We start from the raw sequence: 26153 nt of genomic DNA, 5'->3' as shown, positions 1-26153 counted from the left end.
TCGAGGTCTTTTCTGGTTCCATATAAATTTTAGGATTATTTGTTCAATTTCTTTGAAAAAAAAAAAAGGATGGTATTTTGATAGGGATTGCATTAAATGTGTAGATTGCTTTAGGTAGCATAGACATTTTCACAATATTTCTTCTTCCAATCCAGGAGCATGGAACATTTTTCCATTTCTTTGTGTCTTCCTCAATTTCTTTCATGAGTACTTTATAATTTTCTGTGTATAGATTCTTAGCCTCTTTGGTTAGGTTTATTCCTAGGTATCTTATAGTTTTGGGTACAATTGTAAATGGGATTGACTCCTTAATTTCTCTTTCTTCAGTCTTGTTGTTGGTGTACAGAAATGCAAATGATTTCTGTGCATTGATTTTATATCCTGACACTTTACTAATTCCTGGACAAGTTCTAGCAGTTTTGGAGTGGAGTCTTTTGGGTTTTCCACATATAGTATCATATCATCTGCGAAGAGTGATAGTTTGACTTCTTCTTTACCAATTTGGATGCCTTTAATTTCTTTTTGTTGTCTGATTGCTGAGGCTAGGACTTCTAGTACTATGTTGAATAGCAGTGGTGATAATGGACCCCACGTGGGCTTCACCCTGGTTTAGCCTCTGGAGCAATGTCCCTCAGTGGAACAGAATTTTAAAAGTCCTGATTTTGTGCTCCATTGCTTGGCCGCTTGCCGGGAGCCGGCCCCTCCCCCTGAGGTCTATCTTCCCGTCGTTTTAGATTCACTTCTCCGCCAGTCCTACCTTTCAGAAAGTGGTTGATTTTCTGTTTCTAGAGTTGCTGTTCTTCTTCTCTTCGCTCTCCCGTTGGATTTGTAGGTGTTTGCAATGTTTAGATAAGCTATCAAGCTGATCTCCTGCTATCTGATGTAGTCTCAGGCTGCTACTTCTCCGCCATCTTGACTCCTCCCACTTGGCATTTCTTGTGAATTAGATGGCACTTCCTATATTTTTATAATATGTTACTGTATTGAAATATATGGGGCTTTTTGTGGATGTGAGATATAAAAGCATTGATCATTTGATGCCTGGATCAAAGAATTTATAAAATAGTATGAAGAGAGGGTCTAAATGTCTTTCACCCTTTGAAACTTTTGCTGCATTATTGTAGGTAAAATAGAAAGACTATAAAACAGGGCTTCTGTCATGTTCTGTTCAGATACGATACTGTACTTGAGTCATTTGTAACTAATAGGGTGGCTCATGAACACAAACAACAACTCATAGACCTCACGTTGGTACTCGTCTGGCTATGCCCAAACTCGCTTGTCAGCACCACCTCCTTGTTACCATCGATGCTCTCACTGTCACTGGCAGGTATGCATCACGCCCTCATTGTCTAGGACAGGAAGATTACCTAAAATCACCGCCGCACTGGTGTTGCCACACTAGGACTCAATATCTGAGTGAATTTATCAGGACTGATGTTAATAGGCTTTTCTCTGAGCTAAAAGTATGTTGCCCACCTAATTCTGTGAAAAAGCTCTGATACACTCAGCCTATGGACCTCATAATAGGAGAATCTCTGGAGGCTTCATGAACACATGAACTTGGATTTTGAGCCCACACTTACATTAAAGCATCAGGTAAGAAAATTCCCTTGAGAGATGTTACAGGAAAGTTTGGATGACATGGGGAGAATACAACCTCTTAAAATTTCTGACACTCAAAATCATCCATCAAAGGGTCTTCCCTGCCTAGTCATCTGGAGTCATGGCCCCTAAAAAGCACCTTCTTCATTGCTCCCATCACATCCTTGTTCCTCAGTGCATATATGATGGGGTTGACCATGGGGGTAATGATGGTATAGAACAGAGAAACAAACTTGCCCTGATCCTGGGAGTAGTCTTTGCTGGGCTGGAGGTAAGCATAAATGACCGTGCCATAGAACAGGGAGACCACTGTGATGTGGGACCCACATGTGCCAAACGCTTTCCTCTGCCCTGCAGTTGACTTTATTCTTAAGACTGCCTTGACGATCTGACCATAGGAGAAGATGATTAATGTCACAGGTATGAGGAGAATGATCACACTGACAAAGAAGAGCTCAGACTCATTCACATCGGTGTCAACACAAGCAAGCTTGAGCACTGGGGGGACCTCACAAAGTAAGTGGTCTATTTTGTTTCTCCCACAAAGTGGTAAAAGGAAGATGAGCACTGTCTGCAATGAAGAGTTGGCAAAACCAATGAACCATGACGCAGAAGCCATGAGGGCACAGAGACGCGGGTGCATGATCACAGTGTACTGCAGGGGCTTGCAGATGGCTTCATAGTGGTCAAACGCCATGACCCCTAACAGAATGCATTCTGTGGATACCAGCCCTAGAGCAACAAACAGCTGAACTACACAGCCACCAAAGGAAATAGACTCGTGTTCTGTCCTGAGGTAAACCAGGAGCTGAGGGACAGTGCTGTTCATGTAACACAGGTCCAGGAAGCTTAGGTTGGAGAGGAAAAAGTACATGGGAGTCTGAAGATGTGGGTCAAGGTGGGACAAGGCAATGATGGTGGTGTTTCCCAGCAGAGTGAACAGATAGAAGATCAGGAGGACCACAAAGAGGACTAGCTCCAGTTGAGGCTGGTCAGAGAACCCCAACAGGTAAAACCCAGTGAAAGAACTGCTATTTTTCTGTTCCATCCTTTGTTAGCATATGTTTCCTGTTAGGACCAAGCGTTTAGCAGTTTTTAGAGGAAATCTTCAAAAAAGTAAACCGTTGGTGGTGGTGGGAGGAGGATCTATTATGTTTTAAAGTAAAGGCCATTGGATTTTTTTTTTTTGCATTTTTTTATATTTATTTTTATTTGTTTATTTACAGCATAACAGTGTTCATTGTTTTGGCATCACACCCAGTGCTCCATGCAGTACGTGCCCTCCCTATTACCCACCACCTGGTTCCTCAACCTCCCACCCCCCCCCCGCACCCCCCTGCCGCCCCTTCATAACCCTCTGGTTGTTTTTCAGAGTCCATAGTCTCTCATGGTTCATCTCCCCTTCCAGTTTCCCTCAACTCCCTCTCCTCTCCATCTCCCCATGTCCTCCATGTTATTTGTTATGCTCCACAAATAAGTGAGACCATATGATACTTGACTCTCTCTGCTTGACTTATTTCGCTCAGCATAATTTCTTCCAGTCCCGTCCATGTTGCTACAAAAGTTGGGTATTCGTCCTTTCTGATGGAGACATAATACTCCATTGTGTATATGTACCACATCTTCCTTATCCATTCATCCATTGAAGGGCATCTTGGTTCTTTCCACAGTTTGGCGACCGTAGCCATTGCTGCAATAAACATTGGGGTACAAACGGTCCTTCTTTTCACTACATCTGTATCTTTGGGGTAAATACCCAGCAGTGCAATTGCAGGGTCATAGGGAAGCTCTATTTTTAATTTCTTCAGGAGTCTCCACACTGTTCTCCAAAGTGGCTGCACTAACTTGCATTCCCACCAACAGTGTAAGAGGGTTCCCCTTTCTCCACATCCTCTCCAACACACGTTGTTTCCTGTCTTGCTAATTTTGGCCATTCTAACTGGTGTTAGGTGGTATCTCAATGTTGTTTTCATTTGAATCTCCCTGATGGCTAGTGATGATGAACATTTTTTCATGTGTCTGATAGCCATGTGTATGTCTTCATTGGAGAAGTGTCTGTTCATGTCTTCTGCCCATTTTTTGATATGATTATCTGTTTTGTGTGTGTTGAGTTTGAGAAGTTCTTTATAGATCCTGGATATCAACCTTTTGTCTGTACTGTCATTTGCAAATATCTTCTCCCATTCCGTGGGTTGCCTCTTTGTTTTGTTGACTGTTTCCTTTGCTGTGCAGAAGCTTTTGATCTTGATGAAGTCCCAAAAGTTCACTTTCGCTTTTGTTTCCTTGGCCTTTGGAGACATATCTTGAAAGAAGTTGCTGTGGCTGATATCGAAGAGGTTACTGTCTATGTTCTCCTCTAGGATTCTGATAGATTCCTGTCTCACGTTGAGGTCTTTTATCCATTTCGAGTTTATCGTTGTGTACGGTGTAAGAGAATGGTCGAGTTTCATTCTTCTACATATCGCTGTCCAGTTTTCCCAGCACCATTTATTGAAGAGACTGTCTTTTTTCCATTGAATATTTTTTCCTGTTTTGTCGAAGATTATTTGACCATAGAGTTGAGGGTCCATATCTGGGCTCTCCACTCTGTTCCACTGGTCTATGTGTCTGTTTTTATGCCAGTACCACGCTGTCTTGGTGATCACAGCTTTGTAGTAAAGCTTGAAATCGGGTAATGTGATGCCGCCAGTTTTATTTTTGTTTTTCAACATTTCCTTAGCAATTCGGGGTCTCTTCTGGCTCCATACAAATTTTAGGATTATTTGCTCCAGCTCTTTGAAAAATATCGGTGGAATTTTGATCGGAATGGCATTAAAAGTATAGATTGCTCTAGGCAGTATAGACATTTTAACAATGTTTATTCTTCCAATCCAAGAGCATGGAACAGTCTTCCATCTTTTTGTGTCTTCTTCAATTTCTTTCATGAGTGTTCTGTCGTTCCTCGAGTACAGGTCCTTTACTTCTGTGGTTAGGTTTATGCCCAGGTATCTTATGGTTCTTGGTGCTATAGTAAATGGAATCGATTCTCTAATTTCCCTTTCTGTATTTTCATTGTTGGTGTATAAGAAAGCCACTGATTTCTGTACATTGACTTTGTATCCTGCCCCGTTACTGAATTGCTGTATGAGTTCTAGTAGTTTGGGGGTGGAGTCTTTGGGGTTTTCCATATAAAGAATCATGTCATCTGCGAAGAGAGAGAGTTTGACTTCTTCCTTGCCAATTTGGATACCTTTTATTTCTCTTTGTTGTCTGATTGCCGTTGCTAGAACTTCTAATACTATGTTGAACAAGAGTGGTGAGAGTGGGCATCCTTGTCGTGTTCCTGATCTCAACGGGAAGGCTGCAAGCTTTTTCCCATTGAAGATGATATTTGCTGTGGGTCTTCCATAGATAGATTTTAGGAAGTTCAGGAATGTTCCCTCTATCCCTATACTTTGAAGCGTTTTCATCAGGAACGGATGCTGGATTTTGTCAAATGCTTTTTCTGCATCAATTGAGAGGACCATGTGGTTCTTCTCTCTTTTCTTATTGATGTGTTCTATCACACTGATTGATTTGCGAATGTTGAACCAGCCTTGCAACCCAGGGATGAATCCCACCTGGTCATGGTGGATAATCTTTTGAATGTGCTGCTGGATCCTGTTTGCTAAGATCTTGTTGAGAATCTTTGCATCCATATTCATCAGGGATATTGGTCTGAAATTCTCCTTTTTGGTAGGGTCTTTGCCTGGTTTGGGGATCAGGGTAATGCTGGCTTCATAAAAAAGAGTCTGGAAGTTTTCCTTCTGCTTCAATTTTTTGGAACAGCTTCAGGAGAATTGGTGTTATTTCTTCTTTGAAAGTTTGGTAGAATTCCCCAGGGAATCTGTCAAGTCCTGGGCTCTTGTGTTTTGGGAGGTTTTTGATCACTGCTTCAATCTCATTACTAGATATTGGTCTATTCAGGTTGTCAGTTTCTTCCTGGTTCAATTTTGGGAGTTTGTAGCTTTCCAGGAATGCATCCATTTCATCTAGGTTGCTTGGCTTATTGGCATATAACTGTTGGTAATAATTTCTGATGATTGTTTCTATTTCCTTGGTGTTAGTTGTGATCTCTCCCTTTTCATTCATAATTTTATTAATTTGGGCTTTCTCTCTTTTCTTTTGGATTAGTGTGGCCAATGGTTTATCGATCTTATTGATTCTTTCAAAAAACCAGCTTCTAGTTTCATTGATACGTTTTTGATGTAGTGTTCAGCGATTCATTAGTTGCATGTAACACCCAGTGCTCATCACAACATGTGGCCTCCTTAATACCCATCATCTGGCTGCCCCAACCCTCCACCCCCTCCCTTCTATACCCTCAGTTTGTTTCCTGGAGTCCAGAGTCTCTCATGGTTCTTCTGCCTCTCTGATTTCTTCCCATGCAGAAGGCCATTGGATTTTATCAGTAACTATTTGAAGAAATGATGTACTCATTGAAATTGCATAATTTATACCAATTTACTTCCACATTATCACAAAAAGTAAATCATTTTAATTTAAAATAAGAAAAAAATACATAATGCTTCTGTATTTGCATCAGTTTTAGGTACAAAATATCTTTTGGTTAGAGAAAATGGTACTTAAAATACTGTAAATACGTAGGTTCATTTAAAAAATTTTTTAAGTATTTATCTAAATTAAATTTAGTTAACGTAAACCGTACTATTAGTTTCAGAGGTAGAGTTCAGCAATTCATCAGTTGTGTGTAACATCTTGTGCTGATTACATCATGTGCCTTCCTTAATGTCCATCATCCACTTACCCAGTTCTCCCACTCCCCTCCCCTCCAGCAACCCTCAGTTTGTTTCCTATGGTTAGACTCCCTCTCTATTTTCATCTTATTTTATTTTTCCTTCCTTTCCCCTAGGTTCATCTGTTTGGTTTCTTACATTCGACATATGAGTGAGATCATATGGTATTTGACTTTCTCTGACTGACTTATTTTGCTTAGCATAATACCCTCTAGTTCCATCTTGTCATCGTAAATGGCAAGATTTCATTCTTTTTGATGGCTGAGTAATATTCATTTAGATAAGGATAGCTAAAGCTAAAATTATATATATATGTATATATATGATAACATATTATATATGTATATATGTATATGTTATATATATAATATATATTATATACTATATATTTTATTAAATATATATTAATTCTATATTTATTTATATTAAATATATATTGATTCAATATATATTTATTTATCTTAAATATATATTAAATTATTTAATATATATAAATTATATATCATATATATACACTATGTGTATATATATGAAAAACAAAACATATGTGTATATATAATATATATCATATGTGTATATATGATATATAGTATATATTGAATATATATTAATTAAATATATACTTATTTATATTAAACACATATTAAATTGTATAAATTAAATGAAATATGTATTAATTATATATATAATTAAATATATATAATATTTTATATATATATATATATATATAGTCTTTAGCCATTCATTTGTTGATCGACACCTGGGCTCTTTCTATATTTTGGCTATTGTGGGCATTGCTGATAAAATCATTGGGGTGCAGGTGCCCTTTCAAATCACTATGTTTCTATCCTTTTGATAAATAACTAGTAGTGCAATTGTTAGGATGAGGGTAGCTCTTTTTTCACCCCCTTGAGGAGTTTTCTAGAGTTGCTGCACCAGTTTGCATTCCCACTAACAGTGTAGAGGGTACCCCTTTATCTATAACCTTGCCAATATCTGTTGTTTCCTGACTTCTTTAATTTTAGCCATTCTGACCAGTGTGAAGTGGTATCTCTTTTGGTTTTGAGTTGGATTTCCCTGATGCTGAGTGATTGAGCTAATGGGATTACTTTCCATACTCATGGACTGAAAGATTAATATTGTTAAAATGTTTATACTATCCAAACAATCTATACATTGAATGCACTCCCTATCAAAATAGCACTAGCACTTTTCACAGAGCTGGAACAAACCTAAAATTCATATTGCACCAGAAAGACCCAAATAGCCAAAATAATGTTGAAAACCAAAACAAAACAAAACAAAGCAGGAACTATCAGAATTCCGGACTTCGAGCTGTGTTACAAAAGTGTAATTAATGGAGACAGTATGGTACTACCACAAAAACAGATACATAGAACAATGGAACAGAATAGAGAACCCAGAAATGGATTCTCAACTCTATAGTCACCTAGCCTTTGACAAAGCAGGAAAGAATATCCAGTGGAAAAAAGACAGTCTCTTCAGCAAGTGGTGCTGGGAAAATTGAATAGTCACATGCAGAAGAATGAAACTGGACCATTTTCTTTTACCACACACAAAAATAAACTCAAAATGAACGAAAGACCTATATGTGAGAAAGGAATATATCAAAATCCTATAGGAGATCCCAGGCAGCATGCTTTTTGACCTCTGCTGTAGCAACTAGATATGCCCCATTGGGTAAGGGATCAAAAGCAAAAATTAACTATTCGGACTTCATCAATATAGAAAGCCTCTTCACAGGGAAGAAAACTATGAACAAAACTAAAATTCAACCTTTGGAATGGGAGAAGGCATTCACAAATGACATATATGATAAAGGGTTAGTATCCAAAATCTATAAAGAACTTACCAAACTCAACACCCCAAAAATAAATAATCCAGTTAGAAAAGGGCAGGAGACATTGAACAGATATTTCTCCAAAGACATCCAGATGGCTGACTGACACAAGAAAAGATTCTCAATCAGTCATCATCAGGGAAGTTCAAATCAATACCATGATGAGATATCACCTCACACCTGTCAGAATGGCGAAAATGAACAACATAGGAAACACCAGGATGTTGGCAGGGATGTAGAGAAAAGGGAACCCTCTTACCTTGTTGGTGGGAATGCAAGCTGGTACAGCCATTATGGAAAACAGTATGGAGGGTCCTCAAAAATATGAAAATAGAGCTCCCATCAATTGCACTACTGGGTATTTACTTCAAATACACAAATATAGTGATCTGAAGGGGCACCTGCATCCCAATATTTATAGCAGCAATGTCCACAATAACCAAAGTATGGAAAGAGCCCAGATGTCCATCGACAAGTGAATGGAAAAAGAAGATGTGGTAAATGATAAAGAAGACAATGGAATATTATGCAACCAACAACAAAAAAGAAATCTTGTCATTTGCAGCAATGTAATAGAACTAGAGGGTATTATGCTAAGTGAAATAAGTCAGTCAGAGAAAGAGAACTACCATATGATTTCACTCATATACAGAACTTAGGAAACAAAACAGATGAATACAGCGGACAGGAAAACTGAAGTTTGGGAAGCAAACTATATGAGTTTCTTAATGACTGGGAACAAACTCAGGGTTGATGCAGAGAGGTGGGTGGGGGATGGGCTAGATGGGTGATGGGTATTAAGAAAGAATTGTGATGAGCACGGGGTGTTATATGTAGGTGATGAATCACTAAATTCTAAATCTGAAACCAAATTTACCATATATGTTAACTAACTAGAATTTAAATGAAAACTGGAAATAACAAAAGTAGAAGAACAGACAATGAATATTCAAACTCCATCATATGGAAATAGTTAGGCACACAGTATGTTTTTAATTCTTCTAAGACTTCTCAAAACTGAATTGGTCTTGGGGGTAGACACATTGTTGTGTGGGAGAAATTGTTACAATATGCATAAAATGTTCATGAAATCTGAATTGAGGATGTAACATTTCACACTATTTTATACCACCTTTGATTTCCTATAAAGATGTGATCAGTACCAGCCACACATAAATCTATGCAGAAAAACTTTCTTAATGGAATTAACTATAAAGGTAATTTAAAAAATTATAAAGGTATTTGAGACAGTCTGAACATTCAACAACAGGGAATGTGCCATGACTCACACCTGCTGAGAAGAGCAAATAAAACAAACCATGTTTCAGTCTCATGCACACGCACACAAATATACATAAATACTTATTTGAAATAAATTGCTGGCAACTTTTTAAATGTGCTTCATAAAGGATGCACTCACCAAAGTAAAGGAGAGTAAACATAAGATGCTCACTCATCCAAGGAAAACAGAAATATAATAATGCACCATTAGAATAAAATGATGGTATATTTTAACATTATCCTAACCATAAGGACTAAGAAGGCAGTTGAGCAATGATAAAACTCTGGTGAGATAAACTTGTAAATATGATTTGCTGCTTTATAGGTTTGTATACATACGTGTGTGTATACATAAAAGAATGCTGAATGACAGTAGACAGCTATTGAAATGAATATGATTTTAAGTTAAAAAGTAAAATGTCAGGCTAAGAGGATGCCCATGCCCACCAAAAGTGGAAAAGGAATGTGATTGTCTTTCTATGTTAGGATTGCTTCCATTGCCTTCCTGGACAGCACACTAGGAGGGAACTACAATATGAATATCATTGTCTATCTTCTTACCTTTATTTTTTTCACCTTGTATTCAGGAAAGTTATCCTTTAGTAGCTCTGGATATGGGAAAGATCAGGCAGCATAATTCATTCTCCCATCAATTCTCAAGAGTACTTTCTGCTGATCTGGGTCACTTTGTTCTCTTCTTTCTCTCCTTCTCAGCATCCATCCATCTTAAAGCTGCGTGCACCACCACAGAAAGAAATCTTTTCAGAGAAAAGTATGTTTAGGCTAAGATCAAGGAGGAAATTTTTTTCAGTATTTAAATGTATTTATTTTTTCAGCATAACAATATTCATTGTTTTTGCACAACACCCAGTGCTCCATGCAATACGTGCCCTCCCTATTACCCACCAAGTGTTCCCCCAACCTCCCACCCCCGACCCTTCAAAACCCTCTGGTTGTTTTTCAGAGTCCATAGTCTCTTATGGTTCATCAAGGAGGAAATTTTGTTTTATTTCCTTCTTACAAAATATAAAGAATTGATAATTACACTAAGCACCAATATCTATATAGGTAGATATCAAATGACCAAATTCAGTAAGAGACATTGATTCCTCTTAGACAAACAATGTAAATAATGCTGGCTGAAAATAGTGAACACATCCGTCCTAGGTACAGGATCAAAGAATGGTGTCCTTAGTACCTATCATGATATATATGATACAGGAAAATGCAGTTATAAAGATCAGACATAAATTATTCCTTTACATACCAAAAAATAAATACTTGAAAAAAGCACAGATTATATAAATAGAGAAACATTTTTATTAGGTAAAATAAAAAAGATAGATACCACAAAATAAAAAATGATGACATTCTATGAAATAATTACCATCCAAAAAATATGATGGGAAATGACATCTCACAAGAACACAATTTCACAATAATAATTAAGAAAAAAGATATCAAATGAAAGAGGTTAAATGCTTAGTATCAGCATACGTAAGCTGATAGAGCCAATACCATAAGTGTTCCATGCTGACACATACATCTAAAAGTTTAAGTAGAAGAATATGTTTTTCCACAGAAATAGATGCTCAGTATGCACTGCACATTTTAAAGGCCAAAGATCTCAAGATAATATTTGTATTGAAGATATTTCAAATATATAACAGCCACCAATATAATTAACATACAAACCCTGCCCCATCCAGAATAAACCTGAAATAATATTGGCAGTGGTAGAAATGAAAAACTATTACTTTAATAAAGCTTCTGTCCCCTAGGTCTGGGCTGACTCCAGATACACTAGAACAGGTCCCCAAGGGCAATGCTGGATCAGCTAATGAGGGGAAAGGCAGCTATCACAGCACTGGAAATGACAGGTCTAATGAATATGGACAATATTTTCATCCAAGTTCCATGGGAGAAGAAGATCAGGTAGGATTTCCACTGTATGTGGTTTGTTCAGGGAATGCTCTCAGGATAAAGGGGATGAGGGAAGTAAAACAGAACAGAGAATTCTGCTAAGCCAGGATGTGGTCTCAAGTGGAAGATGGCATGAGCCTGATCCCATAAGAAGATGGGCACCACTCTCCCATACAATATCCATCTGTGCTGGTGGTAATACTCTGTCTTTGTTGTCTAATGCAATAGGTACTATCCACATGTATCTACCTGAGTATTTAATTTTTTTATTTCTTAATTTTTAATAAACATATATTGTATTTTTATCCACAGGGGTACAGGTCTGTGAATTGCCAGGTTTACACACTTCACAGCACTCACCATAGCACATACCCTCTCCAATGTCCATAACCCGAATCCCCCTCTCCCAACCCCATGACCCCAGCAACCCCCAGTTTTTTTAGTGAGATTAAGAGTCACTTATGGTTTGTCTCCCTCCTGATCCCATCTTGTTTCATTTATTCTTCTCCTATCCCCGTAACCCCCCATGTTGCATCTCCACGTCCTCATATCAGGGAGATCATATGATAGTTGTCTTTCTCCGATTGACTTATTTCACTAAGCATGATACCCTCTAGTTCCATCCATGTCGTCGCAAATGGCAAGATTTCATTTCTTTTGATGGCTGCATAGTATTCCATTGTGTATGTATACCACCTCTTCTTTACCCATTCATCTGTTGATGGACATCTAGGTTCTTTCCATAGTTTGGCTATTGTAGACATTGCTGCTATAAACATTCAGGTGTACGTGCCCCTTCGGATCACTACGTTTGTATCTTTAGGGTAAATACTCAGTAGTGCAATTGCTGGGTCATAGGGTAGTTCCATTTTCAACATTTTGAGGAACCTCCATGCTGTTTTCCAGAGTGGTTGCACCAGCCTGCATTCCCAGCAGTGTAGGAGGGTTCCCCTCTCTCTGCAACCTCACCAGAATCTGTCCTTTCCTGACTTCTTAATTTTAGCCATTCTGACTGGTGTTAGGTGGTGGTATCTCATTGTGGTTTTGATTTGTATTTCCCTGATGCCGAGTGACGTGGAGCACTTTTTCATGTGTCTGTTGGCCATCTGGATGTCTTCTTTGCAGAAATGTCTATTCATGCCCTCTACCCATTTCTTGATTGGATTGTTTGTTCTTTGGGTGTTGAGTTTGCTAAATTCCTTATAGATTTTGGATACTAGTCCTTTATCTGATTTGTCTTTTGCAAATATCTTCTCCCATTCTGTCAGTTGTCTTTTGGTTTTGTGAACTGTTTCCTTTGCTGTGCAAAAGCTTTTGATCTTGATGAAATCCCAATAGTTCATTCCCTTGCCTTTGCCGTTGTTCCTAGGAAGATGTTGCTGCGGCTGAGGTCGAAGAGGTAGCTGCCTGTGTTCTCCTCAAGGATTTTGATGGATTCCTTTCTCACATTGAGGTCCTTTATCCATTTGGAGTCTATTTTCGTGTGTGGTGTAAGGAAGTGGTCCAATTTCATTTTTCTGCATGTGGCTGTCCAATTTTCCCAGCACCATTTATTGAAGAGGCTGTCTTTTTTCCATTGGACATTCTTTCCTGCTTTGTCGAAGATTAGTTGACCATAGAGTTGAGGGTCTTTTTCTGGGCTCGCTATTCTGTTCCATTGATGTATGTGTCTGTTTTTGTGCCAGTACCATGCTGTCTTGATGACGACAGCTTTGTCATAGAGCTTGAATTCCAGAATTGTGATGCCACCAACTTTGGCTTTCTTTTTCAATATTCCTTTGGCTATTCGAGGTCTTTTCTGGTTCCATATATATTTTAGGATTATTCCATTTCTTTGAAAAAATGGATAGTATTTTGATGGGGATTGCATTAAATGTGTAGATTGCTTTAGGTATCATACGCATTTTCACAATATTTATTCTTCTAATCCAGGAGCATGGAACATTTTTCCATTTCTTTGTATCTTCCTCAGTTTCTTTCATGAGTATAGTTTTCTGCATATAGATTCTTAGCCTCTTTGTTTAGGTTTATTCCTAGGTATCTTATAGTTTTGGGTGCAATTGTAAATGGGATTGACTCCTTAATTTCTCTTTCTTCTGTCTTTTTGTTGGTGTACAGAAATGCAACTGATTTCTGTGCATTGATTTTATATCCTGACACTTTACTGAATTCCTGTACAAGTTCTAGCAGTATTGGAGTGGAGTCTTTTTGATTTTCCACATATAGTACCATATCATCTCGAAGAGTGATAGTTTGACTTCTTTGCCTATTTGAATGCCTTTAATTTCCTTTTGTTGTCTGATTGCTGAGGCTAGGACTTCTAGTACTATGTTGAATAGCAGTGGTGATAATGGACATCCCTGCCATGTTCCTGACCTTAACGGAAAAGCTTTTAATTTTTCTCCATTGAGAATGATATTTGCGGTGGGTTTTTCATAGATGGCTTTGATAATATTGAGGTATGTGCCTTCTATCCCTACACCTTGAAGAGTTTTGATCAGGAAGGGATGCTGTACTTTGTCAAATGCTTTTTCAGCATCTATGGAGAGTATCATATGGTTCTTGTTCTTTCTTTTATTAATGTGCTGTATCACATTGATTGATTTGCAGATGTTGAACCAACCCTGCAGCCCTGGAATAAATCCCACTTGATCGTGGTGAATAATCCTTTTAATGTACTGTTGAGTCCTTTTGGCTAGTATTTTGGTGAGAATTTTTGCATCTGTGTTCATCAAGGATATTGGTCTGTAGTTCTCTTTTTTGGTGGGATCCTTGTCTGGTTTTGAGATCAAGGTGATGCTGGCCTCATAAAATGAGTTTGGAAGTTTTCCTTCCATTTCTATTTTTTGAAAGAGTTTCAGGAGAATAGGAATTAGTTGTTCTTTAAATGTTTGGTAGAATTCCCCTGGGAATCCGTCTGGCCCTGGGCTTTTGTTTGTTTGGAGATTTTTGATGACTGTTTCAATCTCCTTACTGGTTATGGGCCTGTTCAGGTTTTCTATTTCTTCCTGGTTCAGTTGTGGTAGTTTTTATGTCTCTAGGAATGCATCCATTTCTTCCAGATTGTCAAATTTGTTGGCATAGAGTTGCTCATAGTATGTTCTTATAATTGTCTGTACTTCTTTGGTGTTAGTTGTGATCTCTCCTCTTTCATTCATGATTTTATTTATTTGGGTCCTTTCTCTTTTCTTTAAGTCTGTCCAGGGGTTTATCAATCATATTGATTCTTTCAAAGAACCAGCTCCTAGTTTCATTGATTTTTTTCTATTCTTTTGGTTTCTATTTTATTGATTTCTGCTCTGATCATTATGATTTCTCTTCTCCTGCTGGGTTTAGGGTTTCTTTCTTGTTCTTTCTCCAGCTCCTTTACGTGTAGGGTTAGGTTGTGTACTCGAGACCTTTCTTGTTTCTTGAGAAAGGCTTGTACCGCTATATATTTTCCTCTCAGGACTGCCTTTGCTGTGTCCCACAGATTTTGAACCATTGTGTTTTCATTATCACTTGTTTCCATGAATTTTTTCAATTCTTCTTTAATTTCCTGGTTGACCCATTCATTCTTTAGAAGAATGCTGTTTAATCTCCATGTATTTGTGTTCTTTCCAAATTTCTTCTTGTGATTGAGTTCTAGCTTCAGAGCATTGTGGTCTGAAAATATTCAGGGAATGATCCTAATCTTTTGATACTTGTTGAGACCTGATTTAGGACCCAGGATGTGATCTATTCTGATTAATGTTCCTTGTGCACTAGAGAAGAATGTGTATTCTGTAGCTTTGGGATGAAATGTTCTGAATATATCTGTGATGTCCATCTGGTCCAGTGTGTCATTTAAGGCCTTTATTTCCTTGTTGATCTTTTGTTTGGATGATCTGTTCATTTCAGTAGGGGAGTGTTCAAGTCCCCTACTATTATTGTATTATTATTGATGTGTTTCTTTGATTTTGTTATTAATTGGTTGATATAGTTGGCTGCTCCCACGTTCGGGGCATAGATATTTAAAATTGTTAGATCTTGGGAGGGAGTCAAGATGGCGGGGAAGTAGGAGGAGGCATCATTTCAACCTGTACCCTAAAGTGAGCTGATTACCTACCAAAGAACTCCGACCACCCATGAAATCAGCCTGAGATCAGAATTATACACGTCTGGATCTCTACAGGAGCAGAAGACGCTGGTGGCAGGTAAAGCAGACTGGGAACGTCTGACTGATATCGGAAGATAAACAAAAGGGGGAGGGAGCCACCAGAGGTGACCGATCGGAAAGTAACACCCCAACACGAGAGTGCTCTGCGTCTGGGGACCAGCATTAACTTGGAGTCTGGTTGAAAGCACTCAAAAAACAAACAGCAAAGGATCGCGGGGGGTAATAGTGGGAACCTGGGCAGTTAGGGTCAGGGACGTAAGTCCCCGGACCCAGGACAGCCTCTCCTGGCACGGAGCCAGAGAGAGTGCGGTGGAGAAATCAGGTCTCTGTCCCTGAGCGGCCAGTGCACCTGAACGCCAGCGCGCCCGAGAACGAGTGGGGTCTGGCTCCCGTGAGGGGCTGGGAGCCTGGCCAGATGGCAATCCTGAAACACGCGCGTCCCACACCCTCCCTTGGGAAAGGTGCTCATAGGCGCTAGTCTGGAGCTCTGGCAGCCGGAAAAACCAGACATTCCCAGCCCGGGACAGCGGGAAAATCTCAGTGTGCGATCTCTGCTCCGAACCTCTCTGGCGGTCTGGAGCTGCCCAGACAGCCACCGCTGCCCTGGTTTTGGGTACAATGAGGAGCTCCTGCATCCCCAGGGACAGTGACTCAGAACCGACTCTGCCAGCAGCTTTTGCAAAACAGTCTGAGGCTTCTCTCTGAGAGGGAGGTCGGGGTGCTGTTTGCTCTCCTCTAAACCTCCAAAAACCATCAAAAGCTGTCAAGGCGAGAGAAAGCAGATGAAAGAACATAAAAACCCCCAGAGAACAAAAGGCTGAAAAAAACAGGTTCCTGAAAAAAAAAAAAGAGCTCACCCCCTTGAGGGGAGTGGGAGGACCTAACTCAGGGAACATCATTGTCTGAAAACCCACGTGGCAGGCCCCTCCCCCAGAAAACCAACCAGGAAGGAAGAAAAAAAAAAAAAGACTACAAAAGTACAATCACCACTACTTCATAAATACAACTTTTATTTTTAACTCTTTACCAATATTCTGGTTCTTTTTTTTTTTATACATACAGATAATTTTTTAACCTATTTACCATCACACCGAGATGTCCAGTACATCAAATTCTTTAATAACCTTCTAACCTGAACTTTTTGATACATACACCCGTGTTTTTCTTTTGTTTTTCTATTTTTTTAATTCTTTTTTAATTTTAACTTAGTTTAGTCTAGTTTATTCTTTTTTAATTTTTATTTTCTACTATACATATAGAGTTAAACTCCAAGGTAATCCCCTTTCCCCAATCAATGCTACCCCTATATGCAAACCAGTTTCTAATCCCCCTGTAACTTAGGAAAGTTGAGTCCCTTAACAAAAACATCAAGATACCTTCAGGAAGAATCAAAATAACCTTCCTCACTCACACGGAGAATCTATAACCATTCTCCCAATTTTTCGTTCTGTCAGTGTTTCTGTGAATTTGTGTTTGTCCTGATAATATATAAACCTTATACTTGGGGTTCTTTCTGATGAGGTTCTTCCCTTTTTTTTTTTTTTTGCTTATATATACATATTTTTTTCTCTTGTCATATACTTTTATCACTCTTTTTGTCTGTCTGTTTTTGTTTGTATACTCCACAAATCTTACCTTGTGGCCCATTTGGGCTGAGCCTTCTCTTTTATCTTCCCTTTTTTTCCTATCTCTCTCTCTCTTTTTTTTTCCTTTTTTCTTTCCCCTTTTTTTTTTCGTTCTTTTTCTCTATTTCTTTTTCTTCTCGTTTTTCTCTCATTTGGGTGTGGAATCCTGATTGCACAGAAGCGTTCCAGGGTGCACATTGACTGCACCACAATCGATAAGTCCAGCTGCATCTGTTTAGTCATCTCTTACCAAAATGACTAGGAGGAGGAATACCCAACAGAAGAAAAATACAGAGGATGGGCCTTCTGCAACAGAGCTAATGGCTATCGACATAGACAATATGTCAGAAAAGGAATTCAGACTAACAATTATCCAGGCAATAGCTAGGTTGGAGAAAGCCATGGATGACCAAACAGAATTGATTAGGGCAGAACTGAAAGCCACCAGGGATGATGTTCACAATGTTAGGGCAGAACTGAAAGCCACCACGGATGATGTTCAAAATGCTCTCAATGAGTTCCAATCCAATCTAAATTCTCTAAAAGCTAGGGTAACTGAGACAGAAGATAGAATTAGTGATCTGGAGGACAAACAGATAGAGAGAAAGGATCAGGAGGAAGCCTGGCACAAACAGCTCAGAAGCCACGAAAACAGAATCAGGGAAATAAACGATGCCATGAAACGTTCCAACGTCAGAATTATTGGAATCCCTGAAGGGGAAGAAAAAGAAAGAAGTCTAGAAGATAGAGTGGAAGAAGTTGTCTATGAAAATTTTCCCAATCTCACGAATGGAAACAACGTTCATGTACTAGAGGCAGAAAGATTTCCTCCCAAGATTTTAGATTCCCGAAAGTCCTCACGGCACCTTATTGTTAGAATGGGGAATTTTGTTTCAAGAGAGACCCTCTTAAAAGCAGCTAGGACAAAGAAGCTTCTTACATACAGAGGAAAGCCCATTAGAATAACGTCAGACCTTTCCACAGAGACCTGGAAAGCCAGGAAGGGCTGGCAAAACATGTTCAGAGTACTAAATGAGAAGAACATGCAACCAAGAATACTCTATCCAGCAAGACTGACATTTAAAATGGATGGAGAGATAAAGAGTTTCCAAGACCGGCAAGGCTTAAAAGACTATGCAACCACCAAGCCGACACTGCAGGAAATATTAAGGGGGGTCCTATAAGAGAGGAAAAATCCTAAGAATATCATTGAACAGAAATACAGAAACAATTTATAGACAGAAAGACTTCAAAGGCAACACGATGTCAATAAAAACCTATCTCTCAATAATCACTCTCAATGTGAATGGCCTAAATGCGCCCATAAAACGACACAGGGTTGCAGATTGGATAAAACGACAGGACCCATCCATATGTTGTCTACAAGAGACCCATTTTGAACCTAAGGATACACCCAGACTGAAAGTGAAGGGATGGAGAAGCATCTTTCATGCCAATGGGCCTCAAAAGAAGGCCGGAGTAGCAATTCTCATATCAGATAAATTAGATTTTAAACTAAAGACTGTAGTCAGAGATACAGAAGGACACTACATAATTCTTAAAGGGACTATCCGCCAAGACGATCTAACAATTGTAAATATCTATGCCCCCAATATGGGAGCACCCAATTACATAAGAAAACTATTAATCAAGATAAAGAGTCATATTGATACGAATACAATAATAGTAGGAGATCTTAATACGCCTCTCTCAGAAATAGACAGATCATCGAAGCAGAAAATTAATAAATAAGAGCATTGAATGAAACATTGGACCAGATGGACCTCATCGACGTATACAGAACATTCCACCCTAAAACAACAGAATATTCATTCTTCTCAAGTGCACATGGAACCTTCTCCAGAATAGACCACATACTGTGTCACAAAGCAGGACTCAACCGATACCAAAAGACTGACATTATTCCCTGCATATTCTCAGATCACAATGCTTTGAAACTGGAGCTCAATCACAAGGAAAAGTTCAGAAGGAACTCAAACACCTGGAAGCTAAAGACCACCTTGCTTAAGAATGCTTGGATCAACCAGGAGATCAAAGACGAACTTAAACAATTCATGGAAACCAATGAGAATGAAGACACCTCGGTCCAAAACCTATGGGATACAGCAAAGGCGGTTCTAAGGGGGAAATACATAGCCATCCAAGCCTCCCTCAAAAACATTGAAAAATCCAGAATACACCAGCTGTCTCTACACCTTAAAGAACTGGAGAATCAACAACAAATCAAACCAACTCCACATGCAAGAAGGGAAATAATCAAGATTAGAGCAGAGATCAATGAGGTAGAAACGAGAGATACAGTAGAACGTATCAATGAAAATAGAAGCTGGTTTTTTGAAAGAATCAATAAGATCGATAAACCATTGGCCACACTAATCCAAAAGAAAAGAGAGAAAGCCCAAATTAATAAAATGATGAATGAAAAGGGAGAGATCACAACTAACACCAAGGAAATAGAAACAATCATCAGAAATTATTACCAACAGTTATATGCCAATAAGCTAAGCAACCTAGATGAAATGGATGCATTCCTGGAAAGCTACAAACTCCCAAAATTGAACCAGGAAGAAATTGACAACCTGAATAGACCAATATCTAGTAATGAGATTGAAGCAGTGATCAAAAACCTCCCAAAAAACAAGAGCCCAGGACCTGACGGATTCCCTGGGGAATTCTACCAAACTTTCAAAGAAGAAATAACACCAATTCTCCTGAAGCTGTTCCAAACAATTGAAGCAGAAGGAAAACTTCCAGACTCTTTTTATGAAGCCAGCATTACCCTGATCCCCAAACCAGGCAAAGACCCTACCAAAAAGGAGAATTTCAGACCAATATCCCTGATGAATATGGATGCAAAGATTCTCAACAAGATCCTAGCAAACAGGATGCAGCAGCACATTCAAAAGATTATCCACCATGACCAGGTGGGATTCATCCCTGGGTTGCAAGGTTGGTTCAACATTCGCAAATCAGTTAGTGTGATAGAACACATCAATAAGAGAAGAGAGAAGAACCACATGGTCCTCTCAATTGATGCAGAAAAAGCATTTGACAAAATCCAGCATCCGTTCCTGATGAAAACGCTTCAAAGTATAGGGATAGAGGGAACATTCCTGAACTTCCTAAAATCTATCTATGGAAGACCCACAGCAAATATCATCTTCAATGGGAAAAAGCTTGCAGCCTTCCCGTTGAGATCAGGAACACGACAAGGATGCCCACTCTCACCACTCTTGTTCAACATAGTATTAGAAGTTCTAGCAACGGCAATCAGACAACAAAGAAAAATAAAAGGTATCCAAATTGGCAAGGAAGAAGTCAAACTCTCTCTCTTCGCAGATGACATGATTCTTTATATGGAAAACCCCAAAGACTCCACCCCCAAACTACTAGAACTCATACAGCAATTCAGTAACGGGGCAGGATACAAGTCAATGCACAGAAATCAGTGACTTTCTTATACACCAACAATGAAAATACAGAAAGGGAAATTAGAGAATCGATTCCATTTACTATAGCACCAAGAACCATAAGATACCTGGGCATAAACCTAACCAAAGAAGTAAAGGACCTATACTCGAGGAACTACAGAACACTCATGAAAGAAATTGAAGAAGACACAAAAAGATGGAAGACTGTTCCATGCTCTTGGATTGGAAGAATAAACATTGTTAAAATGTCTATACTGCCTAGAGCAATCTATACTTTTAATGCCATTCTGATCAAAATTCCACCGATATTTTTCAAAGAGCTGGAGCAAATAATCCTAAAATTTGTATGGAGCCAGAAGAGACCCCGAATTGCTAAGGAAATGTTGAAAAACAAAAACAAAACTGGCGGCATCACGTTACCCGATTTCAAGCTTTACTACAAAGCTGTGATCACCAAGACAGTGTGGTACTGGCGTAAAAACAGACACATAGACCAGTGGAACAGAGTGGAGAGCCCAGATATGGACCCTCAACTCTATGGTCAAATAATCTTCGACAAAACAGGAAAAAATATCCAATGGAAAAAAGACTGTCTCTTCAATCAATGGTGCTGGGAAAACTGGACAGCGATATGTAGCAGAATGAAACTCGACCATTCTCTTACACCGTACACAAAGATAAACTCGAAATGGATAAAAGACCTCAACGTGAGACAGGAATCTATCAGAATCCTAGAGGAGAACATAGGCAGTAACCTCTTCGATATCAGCCACAGCAACTTCTTTCAAGATAAGTCTCCAAAGGCCAAGGAAACAAAAGCAAAAATGAACTTTTGGGACTTCATCAAGATCAAAAGCTTCTGCACAGCAAAGGAAACAGTCAACAAAACAAAGAGGCAACCCACGGAATGGGAGAAGATATTTGCAACTGACAGTACAGACAAAAGGTTGATATCCAGGATCTATAAAGAACTTCTCAAACTCAACACACACAAAACAGATAATCATATCAAAAAATGGGCAGAAGATATGAACAGACACTTCTCCAATGAAGACATACAAATGGCTATCAGACACATGAAAAAATGTTCATTATCACTAGCCATCAGGGAGATTCAAATTAAAACAACATTGAGATACCACCTAACACCAGTTAGAATGGCCAAAATTAGCAAGACAGGAAACAACGTGCTGGAGAGGATGTGGAGAAAGGGGAACCCTCTTCCACTGTTGGTGGGAATGCAAGTTAGTGCAGCCACTTTGGAGAACAGTGTGGAGATTCCTGAAGAAATTAAAAATAGAGCTTCCCTATGACCCTGCAATTGCACTGTTGGGTATTTACCCCAAAGATACAGATGTAGTGAAAAGAAGGGCCATTTGTACCCCAATGTTTATTGCAGCAATGGCTACGGTCGCCAAACTGTGGAAAGAACCAAGATGCCCTTCAACGGATGAATGGATAAGGAAGATGTGGTCCATATACACAATGGAGTATTATGCCTCCATCAGAAAGGACGAATACCCAACTTTTGTAGCAACATGGACGGGACTGGAAGAAATTATGCTGAGCGAAATAAGTCAAGCAGAGAGAGTCAAGTATCATATGGTCTCACTTATTTGTGGAGCATAACAAATAACATGGAGGACATGGGGAGATGGAGAGGAGAGGGAGTTGAGGGAAACTGGAAGGGGAGATGAACCATGAGAGACTATGGACTCTGAAAAACAACCAGAGGGTTATGAAGGGGCGACAGGGGGGTGGGGGGGGAGGTGGGAGGTTGAGGAACCAGGTGGTGGGTAATAGGGAGGGCACGTACTGCATGGAGCACTGGGTGTGATGCCAAAACAATGAACACTGTTATGCTGTAAATAAACAAATAAAAATAAATATAAAAAAAATCGTTAGATCTTCTTGTTGGACAGACCCTTTGAGTAGGATATAGTGTCCTTCCTCATCTCTTATTATAGTCTTTGGCTTAACATCTAATTGATCTGATATAAGGATTACCACCCCAGCTTTCTTCTGATGCCCATTAGCATGGTAAATTGTTTTCCACCCCCTCACTTTAAATCTGGAGGTGTCTTCGCGTCTAAAATGAGTTTCTTGTAGGCACATATAGATGGGTTTTTTTTTTTTATCCATTCTTATACCCTGTTTCTTTAGATTAGGGAATTTAGCCCATTAACATTCAGGGTAACTATTGAGAGATATGAATTTAGTGCCATTATATTGTCTGTAAGTCGACTGTTACTGTATATTGTCTCTGTACCTTTCTGATCTACTACTTTTAGGCTCTCTCTTTGCTTAGAGGACCCCTTTCAATATTTCCTGGAGACCTGGTTTGGTGTTTGCAAATTCCTTCAGTTTTTGTTTGTCCTGGAAGCTTTTTATCTCTCCTTCTATTTTCAATGATAGCCTAGCTGGATAGAGTATTCTTGGCTGCATGTTTTTCTCGTTGAGTACTCTGAATATATTATGTCAGCTCTTTCAGGCCTGCCAGGTCTCTGTGGATAAGTCTGCTGCCAATCTAATATTTTTACCATTGTATGTTACAGACTTCTTTTCTCGGGCTGCTTTCAGGATTTCCTCTTTGTCACTAAGACTTGTAAATTTTACTATTAGGTGACGGGAGTGTGCACCTATTCTTGTTGACTTTGAGGGGGGTTCTCTGCATCTCCTGGATTTTGATGCTTGTTCCCTTTGCCACATTAGGGAAATTCTCTCCAATAATTCTCTCCAATAGACCTTCTGCTCCCCTGTCTCTTTCTTCTTCTTCTGGAATCCTAATTATTCTAATGTTGTTTCATCTTATGGTGTCACTTAATCTCTCGAATTCTCCCCTTGTGGTCCAGTAGCTGTTTGTCCCTCTTTTGTTCAGCTTCTTTATTCTCTATCATTTGGTCTTCTATATCACTAATTCTTTCTTCTGCCTCATTTATCCTAGCAGTGAGAGCCTCCATTTTTGATTGCACCTCATTAATAGCTTTTTTTATTTCAACTTGGTCAGATTTTAGTTCTTTAATTTCTCCAGAATGGGCTTTTATATCTCTAGAGAGGGTTTCTCTAATATCTTCCATGCCTTCTTTGAGCTTGGCTAGAACCTTCAGAATCATCATTCTGAACTCTAGATCTGACATATTACCAATGTCTGTGTTGATTAGGTCCCCAGCCTTCAGTACAGCCTCTTGTTCTTTTGTTTGTGGTCATTTTGTCGCCTTGTCATTTTGTCCAGATAAGAGGATATGAAGGATCAAATAAAATACTAAAAGGGTGACAAATACCCCAGAAAAATGCACTGTAACCAAATCAGAAGAGACCCCAAATTGTGGGGGGGAGAAAGGGGATAAAAAGAGGTTCAGAAAAAAAAAGAAAAAAATTAAAGAAATAAAAGAAATAAAGAAAAAATATAAAAAAGAAAGAAAAGATATATATTTTATATAAACTAGTCAAAAAACATTAAAAAAGAAAAAGGTAAATGTTTTAAAAAATTTAGCAGAAGAAGAAAAAATAAAGGAAAAAATTGAATAAAAAATTGAATTAACCGCAAGACTAAAGAATCATGGGGAGAAAATCATGAGTTCGTTTCTTTGCTTTCTCCTCCTCCTGAATTCCGCTGCTGTCCTAGGTATTGAACCTGCTTTCCTTGATAGATGAACTTGGTCCTGGCTGGATTTCTTGTTGATCTTCTGGTGGAGGATCCTGTTGTAGTGACTCTCAAGTGTCTTTGCCCGAGGCGGAACTGCACCGCCCTTACCGGGGGCCGGACTAAGTAATCTGCTCGGGTTTGCTTTTGGGAGCTTTTGTTCCCTGAACGCTTTCTGTAGAGTTCCAGAGGATGGGAGTGAAAATGGCAGCCTCCCAGTCTCTGGCCCACAGGAGCCGAGAGCCCAGGGCCCCACTCCTCAGTGCGCCCCCAGAGGACAGCACCCAATCACTCCCATATCCCAAGCCTGCAGCCGTGCTCCAAGCTCACCCAGCCCGCGACCGGTTCAAGGTAACACTGAGCTGAGAGTTCAGTCCTCGGCTCTGTCTCTGTAGCCGGCTTCTCTGTTCTAACACCTGTGAGCTCTGTGACACTCCGACACCCCCTGTCCTTCTGTGACCCTGCGGGACCTGGGGCCACGCTGACCTAGTGTGGGCTTCACCCCAGTTTAGCCTCTTGAGAAATGTCCCTCAGTGGAAGAGACTTTTAAAAGTCCTGATTTTGTGCTTCATTGCTCCGCTGCTTGCCGGTAGCTGGCCCATCCCCCCTCGGTCTATCTTCCCATTGTTTTGGATTCACTTCTCCACCAATCCTATCTTTCAGAAAGTGGTTGATTTTCTGTTTCTAGAATTCCTGTTCTTCTTCTCTATGATTTCCCGTTGGATTTGTAGGTGTTTGCAATGTTTAGATAAGCTATCGAGCTGATCTGCTACCTGATGGTCTCAGCCTGCTACTTCTCCACCATCTTGACTCCTCCCCCTAGCTACCTGAGCATTTAAAATGTCCTGAGAAAAAGAATTTTGTATTTTATTTTAATTAATTAAAGATTTTTTAAAAAAATTCTTGTTTATTAACTACAATAAAACATAAATGTTGGCTAACAAAAATCTCTTCAAATTAAAAAAAAGGAATATATCAAATACATTATAGTCCACTTTTTTTTCCTAGTCTCTTTTTCTTTCGTTCCTTTTTTTTTAAGATTGTATTTATTTATCTAACATGGAGTGAGATAACAAGTAGGCAGAGAGGCAGACAGACAGAGAGGGGGATCCAGGTTTCCCACCGAGCAGAGAGCCCAATGCGGGGCTCAATCCCAGGACCCTGAGATCATGACCTGAGTTGAAGGCAGAGGCTTTAAACCACTAAGAGATGCAGATGCCCTCTTTCTTTCTTTCCTTCTTTCTTTCTTTTTTTTTTAAACAAGTATTTCTTTTTTTTTTTTAATTTGTTTATTTACAGCATAACAGTGTTCATTGTTTTGGCATCACACCCAGTGAGCCATGCAGTATGTGCCCTCCCTATTATCCACCACCTGGTTCCTCAACCTCCCACCCACCCCCACCCCTTCAAAACGCTCTGGTTGTTTTTCAGAGTCCAGAGTCTCTCATGGTTCATCTCCTTTCCAGTTTCCCTCAACTCCCTCTCCTCTCCATCTCCCCATGTCCTCCATGTTCTTTGTTATGCTCCACAAATAAGTGAGACCATATGATACTTGACTCTCTCTGCTTGACTTATTTCGCTCAGCATAACCTCTTCAGTCCCGTCCATGTTGCTACAAAAGTTGAGTATTCATCCTTTCTGATGGAGGCATAATACTCCATTGTGTATATTAACCACATCTTCCTTATCCATTCATCCATTGAACGGCATCTTGGTTCTTTTAACAGTTTGACGACCGTAGACATTGCTGCAATAAACATTGGGGCACAGATGGCCCTTCTTTTCACTACATCTGTATCTTTGGGGTAAATACCCAGCAGTGCAATTGCAGGGTCATAGGGAAGCTCTAT

General features: G+C 39.3%; 1 protein-coding gene across 1 annotated transcript; it reads right to left on the bottom strand.

Moving 5' to 3' along the window:
• Positions 1–1714: 1714 nt before the first annotated feature.
• LOC123942597 (putative olfactory receptor 2B8) lies at positions 1715–2653 on the bottom strand. Its single transcript, XM_046006624.1, has one exon. It carries the CDS (start codon positions 2651–2653, stop codon positions 1715–1717), a length of 939 nt encoding a protein of 312 aa, XP_045862580.1.
• Positions 2654–26153: the final 23500 nt, after the last annotated feature.

The sequence above is a fragment of the Meles meles genome, chromosome 5, assembly GCF_922984935.1.
Source record: "Meles meles chromosome 5, mMelMel3.1 paternal haplotype, whole genome shotgun sequence".
Classification (NCBI taxonomy): domain Eukaryota; kingdom Metazoa; phylum Chordata; class Mammalia; order Carnivora; family Mustelidae; genus Meles; species Meles meles.
Note: the sequence above shows the minus strand (reverse complement) of the source record. Positions and strands in the feature narration are given on the sequence as shown.

Excerpts from the sequence above, each read along its gene's own strand:
- LOC123942597 (XM_046006624.1), bottom strand. The coding sequence starts at position 2,653 with ATGGAACAGAAAAATAGCAGTTCTTTCACTGGGTTTTACCTGTTGGGG.